Source organism: Colletotrichum spaethianum (assembly GCF_022836535.1).
Source record: "Colletotrichum spaethianum MAFF 239500 DNA, contig10, whole genome shotgun sequence".
In the NCBI taxonomy this organism is placed as follows: Eukaryota; Fungi; Ascomycota; class Sordariomycetes; order Glomerellales; family Glomerellaceae; genus Colletotrichum; species Colletotrichum spaethianum.
The window spans coordinates 260,075-287,282 of record NW_026054780.1 but is presented as its reverse complement, the minus strand read 5'-3'; the positions used below and the strand labels follow the sequence as shown (position 1 = coordinate 287,282).

Sequence of the window (27,208 nt, the reverse complement as noted above, 5' to 3'; positions counted from 1 at the left end):
ATAAACATACTCTCGAACTATAGGGGTCCTCATTCCTCGCTGTCTCTTCCCCGACCCAACAGAGAAGAGGATCATCCATCTTAACCGTCCACCGCCCCCCAAGCCCGCTTTTTCCACTCTCGGGCGTGTTTGTCAGTCTGTCGAGGTCGACAGATGCCACGATCCGGGCCCAAACCCGAAGACCTCGATTTCGAGATCCATGTTGACCCGTCTTGCCTGAGCACCCCCGCGCACGAGACTGCCGAGCACGAACTCATGGACGACGACGTCCCTACCAAGCCTGAGGAGGAGAAGGTCCAGGAGGTCGAGGTGGAGGACACGAAGAACGATGTGAAGGACGAGGCTCCCGTGGCCGCAGAAGAGGTTACGGAGCCGGAGCCGAATGACACGAAGAAGGAAGACACAACGGCGCCCGAAACTGCCGAGGCAGTGGCTGAGGATGTGCCGGCCGAGGATGAGCAGAAGGACGACGATACAACTGCTCCTGAGCATGCTGCCGAGCCTGCTGCCGAAGCTGCTCCTGAGGAACCAGAGGAGACCAAGGCGGAGGAAGTAGAGCCCGCCTCTGAAGCCACAAATACCGCTGAAGACGAGGAGACAGAAGCGGAGGCAGAGGCCGCTCCAGCGGAAGAGGCCCACTCAGCTGCAGAGGGACCAGCAGACGAGGACAAGCCGGCTGCTGACGAAGCCACTGATGACACAATTCAAGACGAGCCTGAGCATGCAGAAACCCAATTGGAGAAAGATCTCTCGGAAGAGATCTCCGAGCTAGCGGTCGCGGATGACGCTAAGCTAGATGAGCCCGAGCCCGAGTCTGAGCCCGTGGCGGAGGTTACGTCTGTGGTTGAGGCTGAGAAGGAAGAACCTTCCCAAGCAGAGTCTGAGCTGCTGCCTGAAGATCAACCTCAAGAGGTGATTGAGGAAGACACAGCTCCGGAAGAACCCGAGCCTCAGGTCGAAGATGTCGACGAGGAAGAACCATCTCACCCCGAGCCCGAGGCTGAACCTGAGGTCGAGGTCGAGGTCGAGAAAGCAGCGACACCCGAGCCTGAGCCCGAGGCGGAGGTTGAAGCGGAAGTTGAGCGAGGAAGGTCACTCCAGCCGGCGGCTGAAATCACAACCAGTACGCTGGCAAAGGAGGTCGAAGAGACCCTCGCCATGCAAGCAGAGTCTGATGAGACGCCAGCGCCGGCCCCCACTGCCGACGAGGCAAAGGAGAACGATGATGAGCCCGCTGCGGTACAAGAAGCTAGCCGCTCTTCGTCTTCTCTCCGCCGCGCCTCTGGCCGCACCGAGGCTCTCATCCAAGCTGCCGCAAAGGAGGTTCTCCAACGACTCGAGGCCCAGACCATGGAGACCATCAGGAACAGATCACACTCTCGCCAGGACTCAACCGGATCCACCAACGCCGGAACCGAGTTGCACTACGACACTCGCTCGGAAGGCACCCGCCGCGGATCATACGCCACGGAATCACGGGCGAGTCGCCGCGAATCTTACAACACCCAGTCTCAGTCCAGCCGCCGTGAGTCGTACAACACTCGACCCCGCAGCAGCCGTCGCGAGAGTGAAATCCACCCTGCTACTGTACATGCCGAAGACGGCGCCGACAGCTCCTCTCAACACGGCGACTCGGATGTGTTCAGCGACCGCAGCCCGCGCAGCTCGTTGGGCTCCTTCGACGGCCACGTCGACCACCACAAGGACACGAGCAACCGCTCCTCCAAGCGGTCGTCGCGCATGTCCGACGTGTCCGTGTCCGAGATGTCCTACTACGACAAGGAGGAGTTCGTCCCCACCATCCGCGGCACGAACCGCATGCCCTTCCGCTCCCCCTCCGATGTTCGGGCACTGCAATACTCCTCCCCGGCCCCCTCAGTGACGGGCTCCTACTCCCCGCGCTCCAGTAAGCGCCCTCAGGTGCCGACCATCTCACGCCTCGGCAGCCCGACTGCCTCTGCGCAGTACACCACCAAGGGCCGCAAGACGCCCACCCGCTTCAACCCCAAGAAGGAGCCCGCCCCTCTCGTGCTGCTCCACGTCACTCTCCTCCCGCTCCGCTGGCAATGGGCCGAGATCCTCGAGCAGGCGTCGTCGGATGTCCTGTCCCCTGAGGCCAAGACCCTGCGCGAGGCCTGGCACCACCTCCACGACCGCGTCGCCGATACCGTCTGCGAGCGCGGCATTCTCCTCTCCCACCCGCAAGACGACTACGAGATCCTGGAAGAGCGTCTACTGGAGGCTCTCGATCTCCCCCTGCGCCGGAGGGCGCGTGTCCTTGAGTGCGGCCATTACATCGGCCCCTCCAACGAAATGACGCTCAGCGAGGACACCGATAGTGACGAGGAGGAGTATGATGAGGACTCGAGGAGGAGAAGCGCTCTGGTCAAGACACACTGGTGCCAGACCTGTCGCCACGACATCCGCTACGAGTCCCTCGGGCCCGGCAAGATCTTCCGCATCAAGGTGTACGCCAGCAACGGCCTTATGAGGACCGGCGCCTGGGCGGCTTGTTGGAAGGAGATGGAGCGCGTGGACGTCGAGATTGAGCCCATTGTCGAGTCGGCTGTCTTGGACGAGCTGGAGCGTCTCGCCATCTCCCAGTCGCAGCAGCTGCAGCTCGTCAAGCACGACCCGACGATTCTTGAGTCGACCGAAGGCAGGGATTTGCCTGAGGAGCACGGCATGTCCGACTTTGACCACACCATGCCGTCCATGGACCGCGACATGCACTCCCTGGACCGTGGCATTCCTGCTCTGGAGGAGCCTCCGCGTGAGGCGTCCCATCTGGAGGAGAACAACCTCCTCGAGCCAAAGTACATTGACCACGAGCCGCATATCCCGGTTTCTTCGCCTCCTCCGGCTGCGGAGGATATCCGGTCGCCCTCCGCCGAGCCCATGCCTCGTTACGACGAGAGCGAAGAGCGCCGCCTCCGCGACGAGGAGCGCATGCGCGAGATTTACGGCCACCCGCCGCCCGAGCCTCAACACCACGAGCCGGCCCCCGAGCCCCAGCCGGAGCCGCGTCACGAGTCCTTCTCGGCTCAGTCGCCGCCTCCGCCTCCGTCTCAGCCCGAGCCACAGCAGCATCAGTCCCCGCCCCCGCCTCAGGAGGCGTATCCTCCGCAGCAAGGGAGAGAGCAGGCTTTCCAGAACGCCGGGCTTGGCGAGCTGCTCCTCGAGGCGGCGCGGGTGTTTATGCAGGACAAGAAGAACCTGGCCATTGTGGTCATGAGTTTGCTTGTGCTGTTCATGGCTGTCAGGCCTGCGCCACGGGAGGTCAGGGACTGGGATGGCCAGTTTGTCGAGCATGTGGCGTCTGTCGCATCTGAGCCGCCGGTGTCGCCTCCTCTGATGGAGACTGTCCAGTCCGTGGTGGAGTCGGTCACGTCGTCTGAGGCTCCGGTGCAAGTGGTTGTTCAGTCTACCCCCCAAGTGGAAGTGGAGGCCCCCGCGGCGGAAGCTCTCGAGAGCCAGGAGATCCCGGTGGCTGAGGCCACTGCTTCTGTCTCGATTGTCGAGCCCGTTGAGAGCTCTACCTCAGTCACAGCTCAGACATCTGCTGTAGAAGAGGAAACCTCGCCGGCACAGTCGCCTTCTTCATCCTCTGAGGAAGTGGTGGCCCCTGCCCCTACCCCCGTCCACGAGACCATCACCACGAGGGAACTGGTTCGCATCATTGAGACTGTGACGGAGACGGTCAAGGCTGTTGTTACTGAGACGGAGGTCGTTCGAATCCAGGCTACGCCTAGCGTGGCGCCTAAGGCCCTCGTTGAGGAGACCGCTGCTCAGATCGAGGATAAAGTCGCCGAAACTGAAGAGGAGTCTCCTTTGGAGAGTACTGCACCTGCCGAGGAGCTTCTCGAAGACGCTACTGTCGAAGAGGCTCCGGCCACCGAGACGGCTCTGCCCACCGAGGAGCCCGTGGAGCAGGGAGAGGTGGAGGAAGATGATCACGATGAGCTCTGATTTAACGCTTGAACATATGGGAAGAAGACATGAAGTGAACGACGGGAAAAGACCAATGTAAGAGTCACAGAGATGTGGGAATGGTATCAATAAGTGTCATGATACCAGACGTCCGGTTCTTTACGCACAGCATTTGAACGATCGTTACAGCGAGCAAGCGAGCCTTCAAAAGAACACTTGCTTTCCAGTCGTTTGTTGCACAAAGTTGGCGATGAAAAGGATATACACAGCATGCGGAGGCGTTTGCACAAGATTGTGTTTTGAGTACTGTAGATAGATAACATGGACTCATTCATCTGCCTATGCAAGCTCGGTTCAATGCGACAGATTTTGTCAATGTCTACACATTAGTGTTAAAGCATCTGTGAATGTGAAGCCTTGTTCTTCAATGTTACTGAGGTGTTTTCGTATCTCCTAGTCAGCCCTTTGCCTAGCCCTTCCTTTGCCTCGTTCTTGACGATGTCCCTTCATTTATCCCATGCGTCGGGGGAATTTTTTCTTGTTCTTTTCTTCCGGTTTTTTTTTCAACAGAATTTCTCTCACCTCTTCTCAGTCTTGTTTTCGTTTCTTTTTCTTTTCTTAACTGATATGTGCGTCTTCTCTATTCAATTTCCTGCAACAGGCTTATGATAGGATAGCATCTCCTTAGTTTTTGAGAATCCTGTTTGCCATATAATGTGTAGCATCATGGGATAAATGAAAATGTGCTTCTGGAATGTCTACAGACTTGTGTCGAATAAAGTGCCTTTCAAACTTTCAAGACATTTCAACCACATAAAGCCACACGCATTCACATTGCTTTTGGTTTTTTGTTGTGAACATCCAACAGGTTGCAACCTAGTAGCAACGTGACGAGTAAAATGAATCAGGAAAAGATGGATAAATGAGAAACCCCTTGATCGCATTCTAATCCATCAGAAAAGCACGGTACACAAACGAAACAGAACGTACACCCCTGTCTATAGCTCTCTGTCTTGCAGACACGGTATATAAATCGCGTTATCAACCAAGAACATACTTTTAACAATTCCAATGACCGAAACCGTCTACCTAGAAGGGGAAGTTCTCCAGAGCCTCGTCCGAAAACACAAACCCCTGAGCCGGCGCCTCGGAGAAGAACTCATCATTGGAAACGTCATCTGTCCCCACGCCAAACCCAGCAGACATATCCTGGTAATCGCGCAGGAAATCCGCAATCATGAAGTGATGCTCCTTCTCAGCAAGCTCTATGGCTCTCTCAAAGCCCTTTGCTGGGTCTCCTGTGGCGCCGACACTGATCAAAAACCGCACCATGTCAAGCCGGCCGTGTTCAGCTGCGCCCTCGATTGCCGTTCGACCCTCTTCGACCGCAGGTCCGGCGTTGACATTAGCTCCTTGGTCGAGTAAAGTTTTGGCAATGGTTATATTGCCGCTAATGGCTGCGCCTTGTAATGCCGTTATTCCGCCTTTCTCTGCGGGAGATACATTGACATCCGCGCCGAATGACAGTAGGAGCTCGACGATTGCAGGTATGTTTTCATAGTTTGAACCGTATACCGCTGCTTGTAGAGCTGTTCGGCCGAATTCGCTGCCAGGTAGAGCATTGATGTCTGCTCCATGGCCGAGAAGCAGGCGAACAGCTTCCAAATTTCCAACTTCTGCAGCAACTTGCAACGGCGTCTTCCGGCCACAAGAAAATTCGTCTCTGTCCTCAATCCGTGCTCCTGCTTGCAGTGCTATCTCGAGGCACTCAACAACTGAATCGAGACCATTCCGAATAAGAAGATGCAGGACGATTCCATGACCACCATTCGGACGGTTGATAGGTGCGCCAAGAGCAAGCCAGCCTCGGAACTCGGACACCACATTGTCTTGAGAATCTTTTGGCCAATTGCGGTATCTGTATTTGCAATAAGAAAATGCTTCGAGGATAGTCATGCCGTTTTTCTTTGCGGGAGGAGCCTTGATATCTGCTTTGGCGCCTAAAAGGCACGTTGCGACAGGCTCATAGCCATGTTCAACAGCTGCTTGCAGAGCGGTACGGCCGCCATCGTCATCCGCGGGAACATTGACGTCCGCGCCTTGATCAAGTAGAAATTGTGTCAGAAGTAGGTTGTTTTTTGATGCTGCCTGCTGTAAAGCAGTCTTGCCCTTAGCTCCGTGAAGATCAATAGGGGCCCCGAGGTCTAGGAGAAGGTCGCATCCAGCCAGGTCTTCATACAAAGCGGCAAGTTCTAGTGCAGAAGCTCCGAGGGTATCTGACTGATGTTTTTTGAAGAGGCTTTGAATGAGTGATGCGTCCGAACTCCAGTCGTCCAGATAATGACTCAATTTCGATAATAAACTCTCATCTACGCAGGCGCCGGCTTTGAATAAAAGATAAGCAATGCTACTGTCGACCTCGTAGTCAACAGCCAGTTGTAATGGAGTAGTTGTGAGTAATTGAGGATCCAAATCCCCGAAGACCTGGCTCCCAGCTCGACAACTTTTCGCATTGGGATCTATCCCACGTTGAAGCAGTGTTCTCACAGCCAGATCATTATTCAACTTGACGGCTTGACACAGAACAACCTCCAGTGATTTTTCTTGGACGATGTTTTGTTTTAGCAGTATTTTTGAGAGTGCCTGGCTGCCTGACGCTGCGGCATCGACGACGCGGCTCAACAGTTTCCTGTGCCGGTCGAGCATTTGAAGAAGCAGTGGAAATCTATTCAGTTTGAATTTTCGTTGTTCATGTGTCAAAACCACAATTATTTCTTCAAAGTCCTTGCAGATGTGTGAGGGTATTTCGGCGCCTCTGGATAGGAGAAACTCCGCGCTTACATATCTTCTGACTTCCAATGCAAATCTAAGAGCCTCACAGATATCATCTTTGCTGAGTTTCCTACCTTTAGTAGGACCGAGCTCTAGAAAATATTCTATGATGAGAAGATTTTCAGCGTAGATAGCTTGTAACAATGGTGTGCCTTTGTGGTTGGTATTATGCTGATGGGGTTTCCTTCTAATTACCGCGATGGTGTCGAGCTCAGCACCACGTGCAATCAGTAATTCTGCAGCGTTAACTGAGTTTGGGCGACCGGCGATGGTATGGAGTAACAGTCCACAGACTTTCTTGGAAATTTGTACACTTTCATCTCTGTACAACCCTAAGATCCGCACTATGATCTGCATGAACGAATCCTCCTCGGATGGACTTGTAACTACTTGTGAGATGTGTTGTGAAAGTAGTCGTAGAGTTGCTTCGGCAAAAGAATTCGAAACCGCCGGACTTCTCTGCAGGTAGGCTGACAGTTGAGTCGTTATTTCCGCATGAATAATCCACCTGCAAAACGAGAGAAATTCTTTTGGTGCCATTGTGTTGTTGCAACAATGATGGATGGCAGCTGAGAGGAGTAAGTGAAGCAGTCGCTGATCAGTTTTGATGACAGAATCCATATCCATAACATCATGTGACGGCCTAGACGAATCGTTCCGATGAATGATTCCATCCGTCAGCGTTGACACCAGTTGTAGTATAACCGAAGTGGACTGCATCCCAATTGGGTGCGGAGAAGTATTGATTCGCCAATGCGGGTTTGTTGAACAGTTGCTGACCAGTTCCTGGAGACGGACCATATTGTTTTTGATGAATGAACTGCTGGCCTCCAGATTGTTGACAATTTTGCAAACGTCTAGTTTCTCAGTTAGGAAAACGATTGATCTACAAAGAATTTGTCTGGAAATACCTGGTAGAAGAAAAAATGTTGGCAGTGAGAGATTATCTGACCATAGAGAATGACCCGCTTTAGGGGAAATACGTGCAGAAGACAGGTTGAACGTGGAAGCACAGATGCGAGTAGAGTGACTTGGATTCTGCCATGTCATTTCATGTGGTGCCACAATTGAAATGTGTTCATTCTCCTGAATCAACCACGGGAAGCCTCGCTGTGTATCTGAATTGTTGACCATACACTCAAAGTCGGTTTGCAGCTCACCATAGAACGATGCTTCGGGAGCCATCAGCTTTGGCGTTCTCAAGTCAGCATTCTCCAGCTCGAAGTCGGGGATCTGCTCAGTGTGCTCGAGGATGTGTTGGTCCGTTTTCTCTTCGGTTGAAATAATCGTGTTTTCCGTGACGATGCTTGTAAAACGAGGACATCCGTTTTGGAGTCGAGTGATTCTTTGAGGGATTGGTGAGCGGATCTCTATGCGATGCTTGCCCACGGTGTCGATACCGAGGTCTGCGGCCGTATTAGTAACTTGTCATCCAGGTTCTAAGCGAAACGCGCACCTATTGAGACCTCATTGCCGGTTGAGCCCGGGCCTAGGGTCCCGCTATAACGACGCATCTCTCTCGCAATACGATCGGAATCAAGTTGTCGATTGTTGAGAAAGACAGCAGAATCTCTGCCATCCTCCTTCCTTTTTTGAATCAATCTCTTAACAGCCCTCCATTCTTGAGCCCGAAGCTTTTTCAAGCCTGAGTATTTCCGCTTAAACTGTCTGGTACTAAATGGTTGTCAATGTCTGCGAAATAAGCATAATAAAGAAGCTTGAAAACGCACGTGATCATTACGTTATGTTGGTCACGCATGATTTGGATCGTCTCCTCGATCGACTTGTCTTCGACCACGTACAAACGAGTGATCATGTTGGCCCATTTTGGCCAGTCGACAGACATCGTTGGTGGTATGCTGCAAGGTAGTTGAAACGCCGGATGACATGGAGAGACTTTGGGGTAACGCTGTATCCTTCCGGTATGAAAACTAGCTTAGTTGGTATTGTTCTTAAAACAGAAAGTGGCGAGCAGCAACGTAGCTAAGTATAAAACCGCCTTCTTTGATCAAGCTCATGAACATGGTACTTTTGCTCATGCATTGCCAAGCTTGAAAAACAACAGCCTTCTGACGGGGGACTTCTGCTACAGTGTGACAAACCAGGCGATTGGCCGCCTTCTGGGTGCGTAGTCCAGTGTCTCGCAGCGTTTGGGCATACATGCCTACTCTTGCATATGACAAGGCGAATGGAGGTGACAGCTATGAAGTAGCTACTGTTTGATTGGTGCCAAGCTGCCTTGTCCACTATGCAATATGCATGGGCTTTTTGTTTCCTCTGTGATCCACGAAGCAGCCTACTCGAGGCATCCAAACTTATTGGTTGCCTGAAATTCGCGTTGGCGGACTCCAAGCTCTCAACTTACCTAAGAGGTCGGTGACTGTTGGTTCCGACAGATAAGCATGCTTGTTCCTGACTTGTTCATATGTGACCTGCGCATCTATGCGTTCACCAACCGACCTCGATCTCTTTGACGACAGAAGCCTATGGGCTTGCCCAAGAACTTAACCAAGCGTCTGTCGTCTCCGCGTATCCATGATGGCTACGCGATGCATCTGTCATGTTGAGGCGTTTGGTCGTTAAGGATTCGTACAATTTAAAAGAATGTGGACCCGGCCGTATTTAGCTAACCACTCCTGCTTTGTTCTTTCAGTCATGTAATCATCAGCATATAGCCATTCTTATTTCCAAATTACAATTTCTGCAGTTGACCTGTCTTATGACCGAGCGAAAAGTGTAAACCTTGAGTTGGGTTCATAGTGACGGCTTGTTACTCATAATTTGCCAACGTATGGTCCATCAACTGTCCATCGTTTTCTTACCACTATACCTTCTCAGTCAGAAGCTGAACGGCGTTCTTACCACTGAGATCTTTGAAAGCCTTTGAAACATTTCAGGACTGTCCTGGGTTTTACCTCCACAGTACTTTAATGCCATCCGTAAGGCCAATACATTTCCCAAGCCGCCCTAGTCACATTTCTATAGGTCCATCTGCCTCCAAACGTTCTGTTGTATATCTCATTTTGCCCTATGCAGGGTCCTTTACTGACGCATTCGTAATTGAGACAGCTATTTCTCGTTCCTCTCAAAGTTAACAGAGTTCGTCACCTGCTTTCTACTGGGCAGAGGGAAAGGTGGAAGGTTCCGCTTACCGAGGGTATAACAGTTCAGTTGGCCATTCTGCTTGTTCTTGTGAGATCCTGCAGATGAAGACGCATATAATCTTTTGATCACAACCGTGAGCGACACTCAAAGAAGAAAAGTAGAAGCATCACGTAAGGGGTTCGAGAAAACTCTTCAGATCGATGAGATAGGGTTTCAAGCAAAACATGGGAAAATGCTCACGCATTTGACTAGGTCGTCTGACAATTGCCCATACTTATCGAAAAGTTCCTGGGTGCTGATGTCGCGCTGTTGAATGCTTGCCGAGTCGCTGGTCATCCTAATACGGTAGTCAGTCAAAATTTGTGCGATCACACCCTCTCGCCCATGGTTTCAAATACAAACTCACTGAGGTTTTAGGTGGCTGTCTGTCACGACCAGGAGTTCCGCTGCTGGCTCTACGCTGGGCTTCGTTGAGGCTTCGATGAGGAAGCTGGGCACTTCATGGTGGTCGATCAGAGTTTCTGGCGTTTCGTAGCTGATAGAATGAAGGCTGGTCGACAAGACAGGTGCGGTGGAGGTTTCTGTTAATACTAACACTTCGGCACGCTTGACGATGCGGGTAAATGTGGCTAGACTGCTCTCAGGGAAATGGTTATGATCATCACGTTTGGGCTGAAACGTCCTTTTTGCATCCAAGCGGCTGATACGTCCACTGTCACCATCAAATATGTTCCCCCTGATGGTGACCAAACTTGGCCACTCAACACCGTCTTGGTGATTGTGGTTGTCTATAACGCCGGCCGTCGCCGAGGCAAGAAAGAGTGCCATCTGGATCAAGAGCTCGCAAAGAAGCATGACGGCTTGGAATAAAGATAGAAGTGAACTGCAAGTCATGCCACAAACTTTAGCAGGATGGTGAGACTTAAGTGTAAAGTTGTATGATGGCGAAAAGAGAGACGGGGAAGAAGATTGGCAGTGGCTAGCCTATGCTTTCGCTAGGGAAACACAGGTGACTGGAAACGCAGTGTAACGTCTTCAAATTTATTTTTATACTTAATTTGCTTTCCTTTTCGCATATTTCGGGTGGTTGGCTGTAAAAGGCCCGTCCCAAAAATCTATTCAGTTAAGTAAAAATAACAGCCTCATAGAATTTTAAGGCGCCTCGCCCCCCAGATATTGATACTCAAGCTGGGACACAGCGGCGATCGATGCTTCTTTTTGAGATGGATGCCCTGGATCGGCGCAAAGCCATCCCTTACAAAGAAATCGAATATTGGAAGCGTCCTCTAAGACGAGTATGTAACTAAGTAGATAGAAACACATCAGCCTAATTTTGTTACAACTCACAAGTCTTGTCAGTCAGAAACGACAATGACTCAGTAACTTTATGACCATTCTTGAGAACCGATTGACCCCCTGTTGCATTCTTTGCATGCTCGTATTACAGTAGCTAGTATTAACTCTCGTTGTTGCTCTTTGAGTTAAAGAAGCATTTAACTGCCATTTCGTTCTTTGGAATTACATGTGGTCTTTTCCTAACCATCTGATAGTTTAGTTTTCCAATATCAAAGGAACCCGATACCGCTCTGAGGCTTATGTCCCCCAGCTTCGACTGATTCTAATCACTCAATGCAAGTTTCTTTGAAATTTCACAATAGGATATCGGCTCTTGACTAATGGTTGAATCCATTCATCGGCCATTTTCAATCTTACACCCATTCATGGCTTTGACACCATGCGCACATATTACCCTTGGGTAACCATGCAAACTATTCTTACAAAGGCAGATAGTCACTTCGGCTGAGATCAAAGGGTATATATCTCCCTCAGAAACACATCAAAAATTCTGGTATGGAGGCTGTCATGCAGGAATATAAGGGTCCTTACTCACAACTAACTCCTGATGGAATTATCCGCTACCGAGTTGCCGGCGTTGCCTAGAGAATTAATCTAGACCGTCAATCCAGCTAAAATCGGCTCACCAAGTTCATTCATGGTTTTAGTGTGCTGTACGACATAGAAAGATGCACATCTCTGCCATCCTCCTCACGCTGGCAACGGCTATCTCTGCTGCCCATGCACTCTGCTACGAAGGCGGCAGATCAGGCAAGTACGGCGAGTGGCTGAAGGGGAAAGACACCATCCTGGAAGAAGAACGCCTTAGCTTCGCATGCACATCTCTGGTCGGCCGGGGCGACGTGAAGTTCCATGCTTATGAGACAAGGAGTACATGTATGCAACAGGACCTGCGTACCAAATGGGACTTTACAATTAAGGTAAGTTGCCCCAAGGCTATTGTCAGCGCATGCAGTCGTCCTACCTTTCTTCTTCTTTCACCATTCGTATCTGAAGCTGACGAGCTGGCAGAGAGTGAGCGACCCGGGAGGTGACGGCACGGCTTCGATGACGATGGACAATTGCTTGGAATATCTGAGGCAGGAAGCATATGGCTGCGAATATGGCGGAAGAATTCAGAACTGGGACTGGGATATCACGTAAGTTCCGGAACAACTTCCTTTTTGAAGATTATGCGTGGCTAACGGATTCTCTGCTTGTGACTAGAGCTGATCCGAATTTCGGGAGCTGTATGGGCTAAACTGCCGGGGCTCTCTACACGAATGTCCTTGGCCGTGTTGTCCTTCTCATCTTTTACCAAGCTTCCGATGCTGAATATTACGTGGTTATAGACAGATATTGTCTTTTTGAAATCGAAGCCTGGCATCTTGATGCGATATAGCCAGGGAGCAGCAGGTATCACAAATCTGGTAACAACACCTAAGAGCCTCTACCGAGATAGGCTTGATATGCTAAACCTTGCAGGTAAATGATAGCAAGAATATACCACATCATCCTATGATAGAATCTGCAGTGATGGCTATGATATCAGGGTATAGCTGTCGCAGTCCTTCTGACAGATTGTGACTCAGACAAGTGTAGAGACAGTCTAGGTTATACCAAATGAAAATGAGCCAGGCCAGCTTCTTCAGGTTTGCACCGTTTCAATGGTAGCCTTGTCTCAGGCCCTCTCCTGTCTTTGACTTGGGTACCAGCGTCTGTTCAGCTTGCACGACACTTGAAAGAGGCCATGTAGTTTGTTGGCCCTGAAACACGTTCTGGGCTCACGGTTGCACAAGCTCTCTAACCGAATCTCTCGTTGTCCTCGGTGGCCACCCTGACAGCCAGGACGCACTTCACGTACAAGGGTACTTGTCAGGTAACCGAGACATCAAAGAGCTTTTGTTTCCTCTGTGAAAACAACACCAGGCGGGAAGTGGGCTGCCTGGTTCCGCGTGGAACGATGGAGCCGTTCGCTACCAAGGTTAGTCATACGTCAGAACCGCGGAATGTCTGACGGCATTGGCAGGTCAGGTGGTTCACCGGTCTATCAGGTCGGCTCCGCCAGACACGCTCACTGAGGACAAGAACTTGACGCGGGAAGATTAACCTCGCAGGCTCCGACCGATCCGGCTCTCAAGGTTGCTGGGACCGGGACATTGGGAAGACCATTCAATGCCCTCCGCTGTTTGGGTATACAGCATGAGGCTGGAGGACCACGCGTTGCGCGAGGACCATTGCGACTGGTGGATTGTGTTTGCAATGCGTCACATGTACATGCCATTATTACGAAGGTGCTCCATGACCTGAAGAAATTTCCTCGAGCTCCAGAGATGGATGATTTGTTTGCCAGATGAGGTTTCGTTCTAGACGACACGCCGAACGTGCTAGTCCGGCAACAACCCGACAGGGCCGGCCATCTACAGTCGTCAACGACACACGTGGCCTAGCATAGAGCGCTCGGCAGTGTCGAGGACCTGTCCGAGACCATGACCCATCTCGCCTCGGTGACCGTTTGGGTTGATCGAGATGCTCCCCCTCGGACTCTCCACAGGTCCCGAGACGCCTCAGCACCCGGCCATGAATCAGGATCCCTGAGGCCAATTCTCAAAAATCGATGGTCGAGGTGGGTAGGGAAACTGTATCGCTTGTCTGGCGGGTACCCAATGCGCAAAAGCAAGACCTGGATGGCAAACCGCTTGACATCACAAAGCTGCCGAGATGATGTAGCCCACCGGGCCACCGGTCCAGCTCACCTAGGTTCAGGGATCTCAAGCCCGGTGAGCCGGTTCCCGGGACATCAACCCAATATAATACGGCGGTGTGGATTCCGGAGGAGACCACATGGCGGATCTTCGGCCTCTCTTTGGACAGGAACCCAGAGAGGGTCAATGCAGCCCTGTGCGGTCGCCTAGAAGATCGTCCCATGTTTCCAGAACCAAGGGGTGTGAGCTGAGGAGGTTCCTCCCCCGTTACTAAGGGGAGACGCATGTGGCCGTATTATTGGGATAGAAGGTTCCACGGTAGAACAAACACTATTATCGGAAGACCTAAAGCTCCTTCGTGGTGCAGAGCCGGGTTGTGTCCCGGGTTTCAGAGTGATCGCCAGGAACATTTTAGATTCAGGAACGGTAGCGACGGTGAAGCAACTGCGCCACGCTGACAGTCCGGGGAAGGAGACAAGGTTTCCGGCAGAGCCTCAGGGGGAAGGGGACTAACTTGAGGTGTCATGGTGTTTGCACTCACAAGGGATGGCTCCCTCACGTGGGTGAGTGATAGGAGGCAGCCTAGGAGGCTTGGATGGCACAAACTGGCCAACCCTGGCCGAACAGCAAATGAGACAGATACCCCTAAGATGTAATGGTCTATAAGAAAAAAGCAAATTGCGAATCCAGGAGGCGCAGAAAAGGGATCCAGGACAGCCTTGAAGCAGGTCAAGGCCTTTCGATGGTGTCACGCCATGGGGTGTTAAGTGCGCCAAACAATACGCCAGAAGCACGCAATATTGTGTACAGCACGGCAGCAGTCACCTATCGACTGTCTGGAGCTCAGACAGACGACAGATCGGACCAAGGCAGACAATCGTTGGCGCGGCGTATGTGTAGGTGGGCTTCGACCCGGTCCACCAGCATCGAGGGCCGCGGGTCCCAGCAATCGAGCACACTGCATGCCATGCGAGCGCATGCATTGTATGGCCAGCGCTCTCACATATCCAAGGCAGAAAAAGTAAAGTTCTTGGAAAGCTCCAAGAGCTGTAGCTTCATCGGTCTTGGATTGACAACGGGGATCGGGAGGAGGAGCCAGGGTGGGCGATGGAGACGGTATGTCATCCGTGGGTTGGGCTGCTGTGAGGCGGTCTGACGAGCACGTTGTTGGATGATTGGCGACGAGGGGCCGGCCGGGGTTCGAGCATGCGAATTGAGAAGGGAGCTTGGCGCAAGCTTATTACTCCATAGTTCCAGAGATGGGAAAAGGAACCCCTTGAGCTCTGCAATAGCTATCATCTAGGTAAACACTTTGAGACGTGTCAGATCAGAAAAGGGAGTTACGTCTGGCTTAGACCGTGGATAGACGCACCGTCCCGTCTCGACTGCCTTTGGCGGGGAAACTATTCCGCAGACCAACGGAACAGGGAGGAGGATGTAACCGGGGCTTACAAACCTTGCTGAATCGACACGCAGCCAACCAAGACAATGGAAGAGGATATCAGTGATGAGACTGAACCGTTTGCGGCCTCGTTTTCAGCATGTTCCGTTCCGCCAAAGTGACCGATTTGTGTGGTTCCCAGGCATCATGTCGTGGAACATTTGCGGCAGTCATAACGCGAAATCGGGTCCGGCCAGCTATTTTTCATTTGGTTGCACCTGAATGGTCGAAGAGATGGCAACGTGTCGATGAGTTGGACATCCGAGCTGGCGGCTGCCTTTCTCATCGTGACAATTGGCGGCGTGGGTTCAGAGATGTGCCAACGACGCATATCCCCAGCAGACGTGCCGGCTAGTGCAACACACCCACTGGGGCAGAGCTTCCATCTATTCGCTCTGCGCGTATGACGGGTGGAACCATCCTGAGGCCATATCAGAAACAACCGGACAAACAAGCGAGAAGGAGCACAAGCAGCCCTGCAACTGCAACGCTAGCCAGTGGCCGTAGGGGTGGCCCGCTCCGGCAAGATGCGGCATCCTGGGGGAAACATTGAAAAGGGGGTCCGGCGAAAAGGACGACTGGCACTATTTCTGGCACTCGCCGAGTACGACTGACAGTCGGCTTGGGTGTGGGAGAGAGAGACACCGAGGATTTCCGCTATTGGGAGTGACAACCCATTGCTTTCGTCTGGCGGACAACTGCTATCGCGTCCAGGCATTCGTCCGATACATCAAATTCCAGCCGACGAGACAATGGAAACCGTCGGCTTTCGGACGGGCCTGTAAGAATTAGAGGAGCGACAACGTGCCCCCAGAAGAGTTTCGGGATCAACGGCCTGGCGCTTGGTCGCGTCGTCGGTGAAGGGAGGCACTGCCGGAGTGGCCAGTGGTGCTGGTTTTGTGTGGTGTCGGTGTACGGTGTGCTTTGCGGTCTGAGATGCTGCTACGCCGGGGGGAACGGGTCCGAGACGCTTGCAGTGTACTATGTATGTGCATTGTATCCATGGCCAATACGCAATGACGATGCTTACATCATGGCGGGAACCCCAGTTGTCGTACATACAGGACAGGCCGTCGGTCGGTCGGCTTGGGGCCAAGCTAGTGAGAGCGGCATTCTGGGGTTGTCCATTAGGTAATGGCAGTTCTCGTGACTAAAGACCTGAGACCTGGAAGAGAGGGCTGCGAGGACGTTGAGCGACGCTGGGAGAGAGGATCTACAAGGTAGGCCAGCAGGCAAGATGCAAGAAGTCATGGCCAGCCGGTTGGCGTTCCCAGTGGCTGGCCAGAGGGACCAAGGTTTGGGGTCCTTGCAAGTCGGGATACCTCCTGTGGTACCATAACCTCATACCGTACTATGGTACTTACTACCGTAGCATAGTAGACAGTACTCTGTAGCTTCTGGCTGGGGCATTTTTGGACTTCTCCAACCGTTTGGCGTTTGGCCCCAACAACCAAGGCGCGCTGGAGCCAAGGAACCAGCCTAGGGAGCGAGTTTCCGTGCTAGCAATGCCCTGGCATTGGTGAGGGCGGTCCAGGGCCCAACGGGCGACTGGGGCGATTGGAAGGCTCCGGGAGCCAAGTTAGCAGTCCCGTGGACGGCGTCACACCGTGCAAGCGGGGTTTGGACGAAAGGGCTGCTGGGTTGATACCGGCAGCCGCTGGGGTTGCGCAGGGGCGCCCGCAGCCGTGGGAACGAGAGCGACGGGGGAGGGGATGGACGGCCATGTTTCGATTTGCGCAAAGGCCGACCCGTCGAGAGGCGACGGTCATTGTCTGCGATGTGATGCGATGCAGCAGTGCGGTGCGGTGCGGTGCGGTGTGGAATAGTATGGTGCGCTGGCATGTGTGCGTGTCTGTCTGGTTGGTCGGTCGGTCGGCCAGGTGTTTGCTTTCTTACTTGCCTTCCTTCTTGCTGGCTGAGCCGTGTCTCGATAGGAGAGCTGGTGAGAGAAGCCGTGCGATCAACGAACGCGTGACTTTGAGTGCGAGTCTGAAGTTTGACTCGGCAAGGTCCAATGGCTCTCGATGGGTCGGGATGGCCTGAGCTGTGGCCACGGTGTTAGACCTGGAGGTGGTGCAGTTGTCAGATTGTCGAGGTGACGTCCGCTGCGCCGGCGCCGACGGAAGCAGATCCTAAATGTGTTTCCCTGTTTCTTTTTCTCCCACTCTGATGTTTTCCTCTCTTTCTCTTCATGATGCGTTTCGGACATGCCATGGGCCACAGCTTTCGGATGAAAATGGTAGGGAAACCTCGAGGACAACCGTACTGCGGCAGGAAAAGGAAGGGACGGAATCGGAGTTGATGATGATGCGATCGGTGACAGTGGCTCCTTCCCACGATTGTTTCCTCCCCCAGGTGCCACTACTTGCTACACGTGGGAGGGCACAAGTCCCTCGCCAAGCGTTTACCGAGGATAGGTACATCAGACATCTCTGTTGTTCCATCGTTATCCTCGGTACATGATGCGCCGCCCCATGGGCCCCCCAATAGCAGGTACCTCTCTTGGCTCCCAGTGGCTCCCTTCGACTGTCCCTATCAGCGCCGCTAGGCCCCTGTGTATCCCTGCTCGTTACACCCACTCCTCTCCACCAAGATACGCTTCCGCCTTTTTTTTTTTTTTTTTTTTTCAATTACCGTAGCGTCTGGCAGAAACTCGGCTCCACTGATAGGCCCAGTGAGAGAGTGAGAGAATCAAAGAGAGTGCCGAGTGCGCGCGGAAAGCAGCCCCAGCCCAACACTCCCTTCCCTCTGGATGCCCGGTTGCGATAATGATGATGATGATGATGATGATGATGATGATAATGATAAAAGACAGACACAGCACATGCTAGACGCGCACCGACAGGTATCTCTGCCCTGCGATTTGCCGCGCAGCCACATGCGGGCAGATTTAACCACCCAAAATTTGCCCCTCATTCACACTCGCACCACAGATCGCCCCCTCTCATCCATCCGTCTCAGTCAAGAGAGATTCAGAAGCTTGCGTGCCGTCTTGTCGTCCGTCGATCGTTTGCAGATACGTGCAACTGACGAGAATGGGAGCCCCAGCTAGTTCAACGGCATACCTGGTATCCATAGCACATACTCTTCTACATAGTGCTCTCTCGCTAGACGCACGCACGTACGCATCATCCACCGCCCACCGCGCAAAGTGAGAAACCCACACACAATGTGTGTACATAGCATTCGTGCCCACACAAATCCCACCGCCCACAGACGCAGATTCGCATCGCATGGCAGCGCATCGCATCGCATTGGCTGCCTTTCGTTCGCCTTTCCCGCGCACTTGTACATGGCAGTTGCTTTTCTTCCTACAGCACGCGAGGCCGTACCTACCGACTGCGAGATAGCTGCCCCGTGGCCGCAGCAATTTAAATCAGTCGGGGCTGCTTTTCCACCTCCCACACCCCTCGCCCTTCTCCTGGCGCACGCCTCCCACAGACACTCGAACCGAGCCTAACCTAAACTCGGGTGCCTGGTACCCTTACACTAGGCACGGTGTATCCCTCCCTCCCCTCTTCCACCCCCGGTCCCTATCAGCGAGGCCCGGTCACTCTCTCACAGGGCTCTGCGCGCTGCAGCGTGTCCAATCCTGAAGCCCACACCTCTCCCGGCCCGCCCACTTTCTCTCTTTCCTCCCACGCGTGTGTCGTGACGTCCCTTTCCCTTCCCCCAATTCTCCCACCTGGGTAAATCTCCCACCCACACACACATTCGCACACACTTCAGAGACGCAACCCACGCCGCTCTCTATCCCTACAATTCCCCCCTTTCCGCCCCAAAACAACCGGCGACCAATCCTTCAAATCGTCCTGAGTCTCGCCAGATGTTTCCCTCATGTCCAGCCCGCCTCGTAACGCCGAAAATGCCGCACCCGCGACCCTGGTGAGCCCCGCGCATTCGTCGTCGACGTCGTCGCCCACTCCTACCACCACAAACACCACCACTACTGCCCCCGTCTCCATTTCCAAGCCTTGCGAAAGTGACGGTCCGTCCGACCCAGCTGCCCCCGCGGCTGGTGCTGACGGGTCTGCCGCAGATCCTGGAGCTGGATCGGATGCTGCTGTTGCTGCCGCTGCCGCCCAGCTCCAGCAACAACAGCAACCGCCTCTGCCCTCATCCCTCCCGCCATCGCATCCAGACACCCCCCTAGCCCAAGCTGCAGATCTACCCCCTGCCACGGCCGCTGTCACCCAGTACCAGCAGGATGTCTCGAGCCATGTCGACCCGAATATTAAAAAGCCCCGAGGCCCTGCCGCCCTCCCGAGGCAGTCCGGTCCGTCCTTGCTAACCCAAGCACTCGCCTCAGCTCGCGGCATCCCTTCGAGAACACACTCTCACCAAGATCAACCATCCCAACCCCAGACCCAGTCGTCGACTCGCTCCTTGCCCTCTCCTACCGCCGAATTCGCCCCAAACAACCCCTCTGCCGCTGCTGGCCCGGATCCCCTCGCCGTCGACTCTCGCAATGTCCTCTCCCTTCCCGGCCATGGTGCCTCAGTAACTCCTCGAAGCGCCCCCCAGCCTGGACCTCTACCGCCTCTCGACCTTGCCGACTCGACCGACGCTGCCCAGTCCCCCGCCGCCGACATGGAGATTATGACATCCCCCACCTACGACATCTCTAGCTTCCAGGGTATCAGGGCAATGTTGCTGGACCACCGGGACTTTCTCAAGGGTACGCGATCGCGGGGCAGGGGGTCGTCGTTGGAGCGGCTTGACCCGGAGTCGAAAGTAACAGGACGCCCCCGCAAGACGCGCGCCCATTCACATTCCACCAGCCCGGAGGCATCTCTGACCACCTCCATCGCCCCCTTGGATCAGAAGCTACACCAGGACGTTGCCGTGCCAGAGGGACGACCTAAGAAATTGGAGCAGCGCTTCTCAGTCGGGCCGGAAAAGATATGGTCAATTGGGTCGAGTGAGGCCATTGACGGCCAGGAAGACGGCCAGGTTGAGAAGTCGGTCCATGAGGCCATGATTGGTGCCGAACCCAACGCCCGTAGTCGCAAGGCCAGCTACAGCCTCCGGTTTTTCCGCGAGGGATTGCCAAAGGAGGAGAAGACGCCTGGCCGCAGAAAGGACACCCGCCCCAAGGAGAAGCTCTCCCTGAGCCATGAGTCGCAAGAGCCGCTATTTTCAGACATTGCCATTGAGGATTTCGCCAAGGCTGCGAGCGCGCAGCCATCTCCGAGGATCCTCGACAAGAAGGACTGGTTGCCAAAGCAGCTGGAGAGGGTCAAGACCTTTCCTCTACAGTCGCCCCAGGCCGGTGAAACCCCTATCCTCACCGACTCGCCGACCCAAGATTACTTTGGCTTGAGAAAGGTCAACGGCGATATTTTCCACAAGGTGGACTCGGAGGATGCCAGACAAGCCGGTACCAAGGCCTCGTTCAAGCCCGAGGATTCCGAGGACCACGCTTCACCTCCTGCGGTTGAAGTGACCCAGGCAGACGAAACCCGGCGCCCGTCCGCCGACATCAGCGAACACGGTGAAAGCCATGAAGAGGGGGACGAGTCGAGCGAGGAGAAGATTTCTTCTGCCGTCTTCGTACCGCACCCCGGATTAGAAGAAGCCACCGAGCGCGAGCGGGATGTGGCGAAGCCAAGACAGACGGCAGGCTCCCGCACCACCTCCAGAGCGGAGGATTTCCATCCTTGGCTTGTCAAAGCCGATGAGCCCGAGCCCGAAGAGGAGCTGTCCCTGTCCCCCGACCAGCCTCCCGACACACCTTCGCACAAACCGAAGCCGAAGCGATTGCCTGTAGAGCATAATGTTGCTCTCCGCGAGGTCCAGCCTGGCACCGTCGATGACATTGCCATAGAAGAAGAGCAGGAGCCGCCGACGCCTAAACAAATCACTACACATCTAGATGAGCATACCCACCACCACCAAATCGAGCAAAAAGAGCCTCTCGAGGCTATTGAGCTCATTCCCTACAAGCATCAGGTTGGCGGTCACACCACGCTCTGGCGTTTCTCCAAGAGGGCTGTGTGCAAACAGCTCAACAACAGGGAGAACGAGTTTTATGAGAAAGTGGAGCAAGACCATCCGGACTTGCTGTCGTTTCTTCCTCGGTACATTGGTGTGTTAAACGTCACCTTTCACAAGCAGCCTCGGCGCAAGTCGACCCATAGGCGCGAGGACGCTCCCGTCTTGGAGCGCAGAAAGACTGGAGAAAGTGGTTTGGCAGTCTCAGGGTCGCCTTCCAAATCCAGCTCCAGCAATGGCAATTCAAACGGCGCATCCCAGGCCAACACGGAACACCGCAGAATAATCAGCCAGTCACTCTCCAACGCACCGGAGCCCATCCCCACTGTCACTTTTGACGATAACTGGCACATTTTGCCACGAAACCTGCTTCAACCGACGCCGCCCCCTACCGCCTTGCCGACCCGGGGCCGGAGTACATCACCCGTGGGCTTGCCTGACAACCCTGAGCAAAGCAAAATGGAGTCTCCTACAAGACCTAGCTTGGACGACAGGCACGCCAACAGCTGGGGAGCGACGACCGTCAACAAGCGGTTGCGCAACGAGGTGTTCAACGACGTCTTCTTGAAGCAGCCAATTCCTATCCACAAGCACCGTCGACCTCACCAAAAGTCGATGGCCTTCCGGAAGCAGCCCACCCTGCGACCAGCCAGCTCCGTTCCTGACCTTGTGCGCCGGCAAGACCCGTCTGCCCAAGAAGGTCACGCGCCCCTGCACTCCAGCCCGCTACGGCCAAGCAGTTCTTCGCCGCCCTTGACGGAAAGCATCCCGATGGAGCGCCCCGAGCGTCCTGGCCACGCAGAGGCAGTAGAAGCCGAGGACGGCGATGTCAAGGACGTGACTGGCACGAGTGCACCGGAACCTGAGACACTGGCGGACAAGATCATTGCGCAGAAGAAGAAGCGGCGGTACTCTGGAACAGGGCTCCGACGGAAGCCACGAACAGTCACAGAGTCTAGAGGGCATCTCAAGTACTGGGAGGAGGCGGACGACGCTGGCTATAGAGGCGAGGACGAAGGTGGGCAATCTCTTGTCACATCGCAAGTAAACTCGCCCATGATCGAAGCACCGAATACGAATGGTGCGGGTTCCCATGAAGGAGCTGAGGAACAACTGAGTCTTCCGGGCTCTGCCACAGATGCCCCTGAAACCGAAGCCTCAGCCGAGGTTGACCGTTCAACGTATGCCTCGACGGTGCCCTCTGAGGTGCCGAGTCCCACCCAAGAGTTCCGCAAGATCCCGCGACCCGTGAACCCCAAGGAAGCACAGACGCAGAGGGACTCTCGCGTGGAGTACTTTCTCTTGTTGGAGGACCTCACAGCAGGCATGAAGCGGCCATGCATCATGGACCTGAAAATGGGCACCAGACAGTACGGTGTCGATGCCACGCCCAAGAAGCAGAAGTCGCAGCAGGGCAAGTGCGCCAGGACAACATCTCGTGAACTTGGCGTGCGTGTGTGTGGGCTCCAGGTTTGGGATGTCAAGAGCCAGAGCTACGTCTTCAAGGACAAGTACTTTGGACGTGACCTCAAGGCTGGCCAAGAATTCCAGGATGCTCTGACACGATTCCTCTACGACGGCGTCGACTACGCCAGCATCCTGCGGCACATCCCGACCATCCTGCAGAAGCTAGACCATCTCGAGTCGATCGTCAAGACGCTAGACGGCTATCGCTTCTACGCCGCCAGTCTTCTCATGTTTTATGATGGCGACACGGCCACCGAGGGTAACGAATACGATACAGTCGTTGACGATTCTACGACTGACTTTGCAACCGACACGGAGGAGACGTCCGCGTTGCGCGAAAGGAGAAAGCAGAAGAAGAAGCGCGGCATCAACTTCAAGATTGCCGATTTTGCAAACAGCCTAACCAAGGGCGACCTGGCCGAGGGGAAGCCATGCCCGCCTCAGCATCCCAATGAGCCGGATCGTGGCTTTCTCCGAGGCCTTCGAACGTTGAGGAAGTATTTCCTCAAGATCCAGAAAGATACCCGGGCTGCCATGGGCCTGGACTGTCATGGACGGAGTAACAGAGTGGACGGTGATGATATCGACATTGACCATATCTCGGACGATGAGGGGTCTGTCAGCGTATGATGGGAGGACGTGTCTCTTTCTTCATGTTGATAATTTGGGATTATAATTCTGGATTGGGCTATGGTAGGCGTGGATGGACGGAACGGCGGAGTCAGGGACGGCATTTGACAACATACCCGGCATCGGTCTGGCGTCACAATACAGATTTCAAGGCAACTGAGATGTTTTGTATTTCACTTTCCTTCTCCCACGAGGCTTGTGTGGTGGCTGCCGCTGCAGACTGTGTCGTGTCTGACGTGAGTCCCGATGTTGGTTTATGGAGAGTATTGATGGGTGCCACTCGATTGGCGGGTGCAGATTGGACTAAAGAGCGACTGGAACGTTGGTTCGGATTGATGATCAAGGCGTTAGTTTTATTTTTGGGATTTAGGTTTAGTTAGATGTTAGACAAAATGACTATGTCCTAGATGTGCGCTCACTCCATTCCCCTGTTTCAACAATGCAGTGTCGGCGCGGGACACGGGCATCATACGTTTCCACGGTGCCGAGTACCGACCGGTCCGGCCCGGGCGTATTATGTAATCCTCCCCACGTCAACGGGGTAAACCACTGGGGGAGGCACAACTTACTTACATGTCGTTTCACCCAGGCCCGCACCGCAGTCGATCAGAGCTTCCGTTCCCTACTCCAATTCTTCTCCACCAGTTCAATCAATCACATCACCAGCTCGTTATCCATAATTCTCACGACTTGCTGATCGGTGGGGCCTGCACGACATGGGCTCGGTGCTCTCCGCCATCCGCTCCGCGGCCAAGACCGTCGGGGCGGTGGCCAAGCTCCTCCTGGACCTGAACAAGCAATACCAGGCCTTGCTGGCGAGGGTCAACGCAGCCCCGGGATTGCCGCACGAGAACCCTTCGAGCCCGTATTGGCTCGACGACCCGCCGTTCCCGGAGCTCGTGGACGTCCGCTCCGAGACGCTGCCGCGCGAGGCCGACGTCGTCGTCATCGGGAGCGGGATCACGGGCGTCGCCGTCGCGAGGGGGCTGTTCGCCGCCGCGCGGGGCGATGATGGCGGCATGCCAAGCGTCGTGGTGGTTGATGCGCGGTCGTTGTGCGCGGGCGCCACGGGGCGGAACGGAGGCCACGTGAAGGCGAGCCCGCACGAGCTGTTTCCCAAGCTGGCGCGGCATTTCGGAAAGGAGGGGGCGGCGCGGTTGACGCGGTTTACGCTGCGCACCGCGGAGGCTGTGTTAGAGGTTGGAGGGGCGGAGGGGAGGGAGGTCGCGGAGTGCCGGGGGGTTGAGACCGTCGACTTCTTCCTTGACGAGAAGGGGTATGAGGCTGGGAAGAAGGAGTTTGAGGAGTTGAGGACGTGGGTTCCAGAGGTCGAGATGGAGGTGCTGGGGCGGGAGAAGACTATTGAGAGGTTTGGGGTTGAACAGGGGCATGTTTTTGGAAGTTTGGTGTTCAGGGCCGGTGCGCTGTGGCCTTACCGGCTCGTTACTGCGGTGTGGAGGGGGCTGTTGGATGAGCATGGCGAGAAGCTGAGGCTGGAGACGAACACGGCCGTGGAGGAGGTCGTGTTGGATCCCGCGAGGGATGGGGAGAGGCCGTATGTTGTGAGGACGGAGAGGGGGAACATCCGGGCGAGGCATGTGGTCCACGCCACGAACGCGCACGCTGGGCAGTTCCTGACGGGGTTGAGGGGGAAGATGGCGGGCGTCAAGGCGCACATGACGGCGCAGCGGCCCGCTCCGTCGGCTCCTGGGCAGGGCCAGGGGGGTGACGGAGGTGAGGCTGGGTTCCAGTGGAAGGATGGAAGTAAACCGGGGAGCAGGTCATGGAGCATCATATATGGAGGAGGCATGTTCGACTACGTCACGCAGAGGCCGAACGGAGACGTCATGCTGGGCGGTGGGTTCGCGCGGAGTCTGGGGCAGGGGGTGGATATGGTTGGCGTCTGGGACGATTCCGGGACGGAAGGATTGACAATCGCGCACTTGTCGGGCGTCATGAAGGCTTTGTTTGGGGGAGGTGGGAGGGGGATGTGATCAGGGCTTGGAGTGGGATTCTGGGTGTCACGGGGGACATGGCGCCTTTTGTCGGGAGGGTTCCTGGGAGTTTGTCTGGGGTTAAGGGGAAGCTCGCCGGGTCCCGGGCGAAGAAGAGCGAGAAGAGGTTGAAGATGATGAAGGTTGATGAAGAGGAGGGGTGGAAGGGGGCTGGCGCCGGGGAGTGGGTCAGTGCTGGATACGGCGGCGACGGAATGGTGTGGGCGTGGCTCTGCGGAACGGCGCTGGCCGTCATGATTTCTGGCAAGGAGGGCGTTGCTCTGGAAAAGGGGGTCGGGTTTCCTGGGGGCAAGTTGGAGGAGTGGTTTCCCAAGGAGTTGCTGATCACGGAGGCGAGGGTGAAGAGGGCTGATATGAGCAACTTGGTGGATGAGATTTTGTAATGAAGATGGTGGTTCAAGTGAAATTTCGAAGAGGCTTTGGGTAACCGGAATTCGTTTGGCGTTGGTCCATTAGTAAACCAGGAAATTAGGAAAAATTATATGTGTAGTACAGGTCGATCATGGTTCAACTACCCATTTTCTAGTTGCTTTATCTCGGTCACGTAATAGCTCCGTATGTCGAGGTAGAACGCATGCTCCTTTACGGGCCAGTGCATGACGGTGATGCCCAGTTTCAAATTGGGCCCAAGGAGCCGACGCATTCTACGGATGCTCTCGGCTCGAGTGACAGAGATACTGAACCCGCAGACTCGGACGCCAGCCACTCGGACGCTGCATCATCACATAGAGACGACCCTGAGCTATTCAAAGTACGCAAGACTACCCCGGAAGACTTTCTATCTCGACTACCCTCATCCCTCAAAATCCTCCACATCGGCCGCATCACAGCCTGGTTTGCCATGTACAGAGACGCCCTCGCGCTAGCCGAGCAAGACCCGTTCCGGTTTCCTCAGATCTGGAAGGTGTCACTCGAAGTGCTTGAGGGCGTCGTCCCGCCTGAGGAAGAAATCCAGAGTCTAAACAGTGCCTTTAACTTATCCGGTATCACCTTGTATGTCTTGACTGTGCAGCGACAGGTGTCTTGGTCCTGTCGCGGAATGCTACCTCCCAGGCCTGGACAGGTAGCCACCGTTAGCGAGGTTGTCGCTTACACTGGGCTGGCCAAGGATGGAAACCAGGGGGCACAGTCATGGCCATCTGGCTAAAATTGTGAACTTACATGTAGTTTTCATGCTCCAAGGAAAAGATAATTGGCAGCACCAGACTGAGAACCTCAAACCTACAGCAATAAACACACCTGCAATAGACGTGTTGAATGGAGAAAGCGTGGACATTGAACAAGAGTTAAATCTATTGCAACTCAGCGAGCGCGTGACATTGTCCTGCATTTTCCCATTCTTCTTCCAGTAGCTTATGTCTTCCCACAGGACTTGCCCATGATGGATTGAACTTTGGGCGTGTTTTTTGGAGTAGGAGTTGCCCATATTATCCTTTCTCTTTCGTCGTCACATCGTTCTTCTTCTTGTTTAGCGTCGCGAAGTCCCCCTTTTTCGCGCCGACGCCGCCCAGCTCACCCATGCCCCGGAAATGGCATTGCTACTCCGCAACCCATCCAGTCTGGCATGGTTAGCAACTGGAACAAATTTCACTTTGTGGAAGAAGGCGTGAGCTGCGGCCAGCTTCTCAGCTCCCAGAACATCAACCTGGCAGACCTCTTCCGATGGAACCCGTCCGTCCGCAGCGACTGCTCCGGACTCTGGACCAACGACAAAGTCTTCGTTGGCATCATCGGTGGTGGGGGCGGCAACAGCA

General features: G+C 54.5%; 7 protein-coding genes across 7 annotated transcripts; 6 read left to right on the top strand and 1 right to left on the bottom strand.

The window, feature by feature from the left end:
• Nucleotides 1-153: 153 nt before the first annotated feature.
• ColSpa_04647 (uncharacterized protein) lies at nucleotides 154-3,969 on the top strand (the record flags this gene model as incomplete). Its single annotated transcript, XM_049270859.1, has 1 exon — nucleotides 154-3,969. One exon carries the CDS (start codon nucleotides 154-156, stop codon nucleotides 3,967-3,969), a length of 3,816 nt encoding a protein of 1,271 aa, XP_049126816.1.
• A 1,050-nt stretch (nucleotides 3,970-5,019) lies between these two features.
• Nucleotides 5,020-5,886, bottom strand: ColSpa_04646 (ankyrin repeat and KH domain-containing protein mask; the record flags this gene model as incomplete). The annotated part of the gene is made up of 1 exon (XM_049270858.1): nucleotides 5,020-5,886. One exon carries the CDS (start codon nucleotides 5,884-5,886, stop codon nucleotides 5,020-5,022), a length of 867 nt encoding a protein of 288 aa, XP_049126815.1.
• A 6,005-nt stretch (nucleotides 5,887-11,891) lies between these two features.
• On the top strand, nucleotides 11,892-12,366 carry ColSpa_04645 (uncharacterized protein; the record flags this gene model as incomplete). The annotated part of the gene is made up of 2 exons (XM_049270857.1): nucleotides 11,892-12,143; nucleotides 12,235-12,366. The coding sequence occupies 2 exons, from the start codon at nucleotides 11,892-11,894 to the stop codon at nucleotides 12,364-12,366; spliced, it is 384 nt and encodes a 127-aa protein (XP_049126814.1).
• A 6,819-nt stretch (nucleotides 12,367-19,185) lies between these two features.
• Nucleotides 19,186-23,439, top strand: ColSpa_04644 (putative intramembrane protease; the record flags this gene model as incomplete). The annotated part of the gene is made up of 1 exon (XM_049270856.1): nucleotides 19,186-23,439. The coding sequence occupies one exon, from the start codon at nucleotides 19,186-19,188 to the stop codon at nucleotides 23,437-23,439; it is 4,254 nt and encodes a 1,417-aa protein (XP_049126813.1).
• A 716-nt stretch (nucleotides 23,440-24,155) lies between these two features.
• On the top strand, nucleotides 24,156-25,433 carry ColSpa_04643 (uncharacterized protein; the record flags this gene model as incomplete). Its single annotated transcript, XM_049270855.1, has 1 exon — nucleotides 24,156-25,433. The coding sequence occupies one exon, from the start codon at nucleotides 24,156-24,158 to the stop codon at nucleotides 25,431-25,433; it is 1,278 nt and encodes a 425-aa protein (XP_049126812.1).
• A 38-nt stretch (nucleotides 25,434-25,471) lies between these two features.
• Nucleotides 25,472-25,837, top strand: ColSpa_04642 (uncharacterized protein; the record flags this gene model as incomplete). The annotated part of the gene is made up of 1 exon (XM_049270854.1): nucleotides 25,472-25,837. One exon carries the CDS (start codon nucleotides 25,472-25,474, stop codon nucleotides 25,835-25,837), a length of 366 nt encoding a protein of 121 aa, XP_049126811.1.
• A 191-nt stretch (nucleotides 25,838-26,028) lies between these two features.
• ColSpa_04641 (uncharacterized protein) lies at nucleotides 26,029-26,521 on the top strand (the record flags this gene model as incomplete). Its single annotated transcript, XM_049270853.1, has 2 exons — nucleotides 26,029-26,447; nucleotides 26,473-26,521. The coding sequence occupies 2 exons, from the start codon at nucleotides 26,029-26,031 to the stop codon at nucleotides 26,519-26,521; spliced, it is 468 nt and encodes a 155-aa protein (XP_049126810.1).
• Between the last annotated feature and the right edge of the window lie 687 nt (nucleotides 26,522-27,208).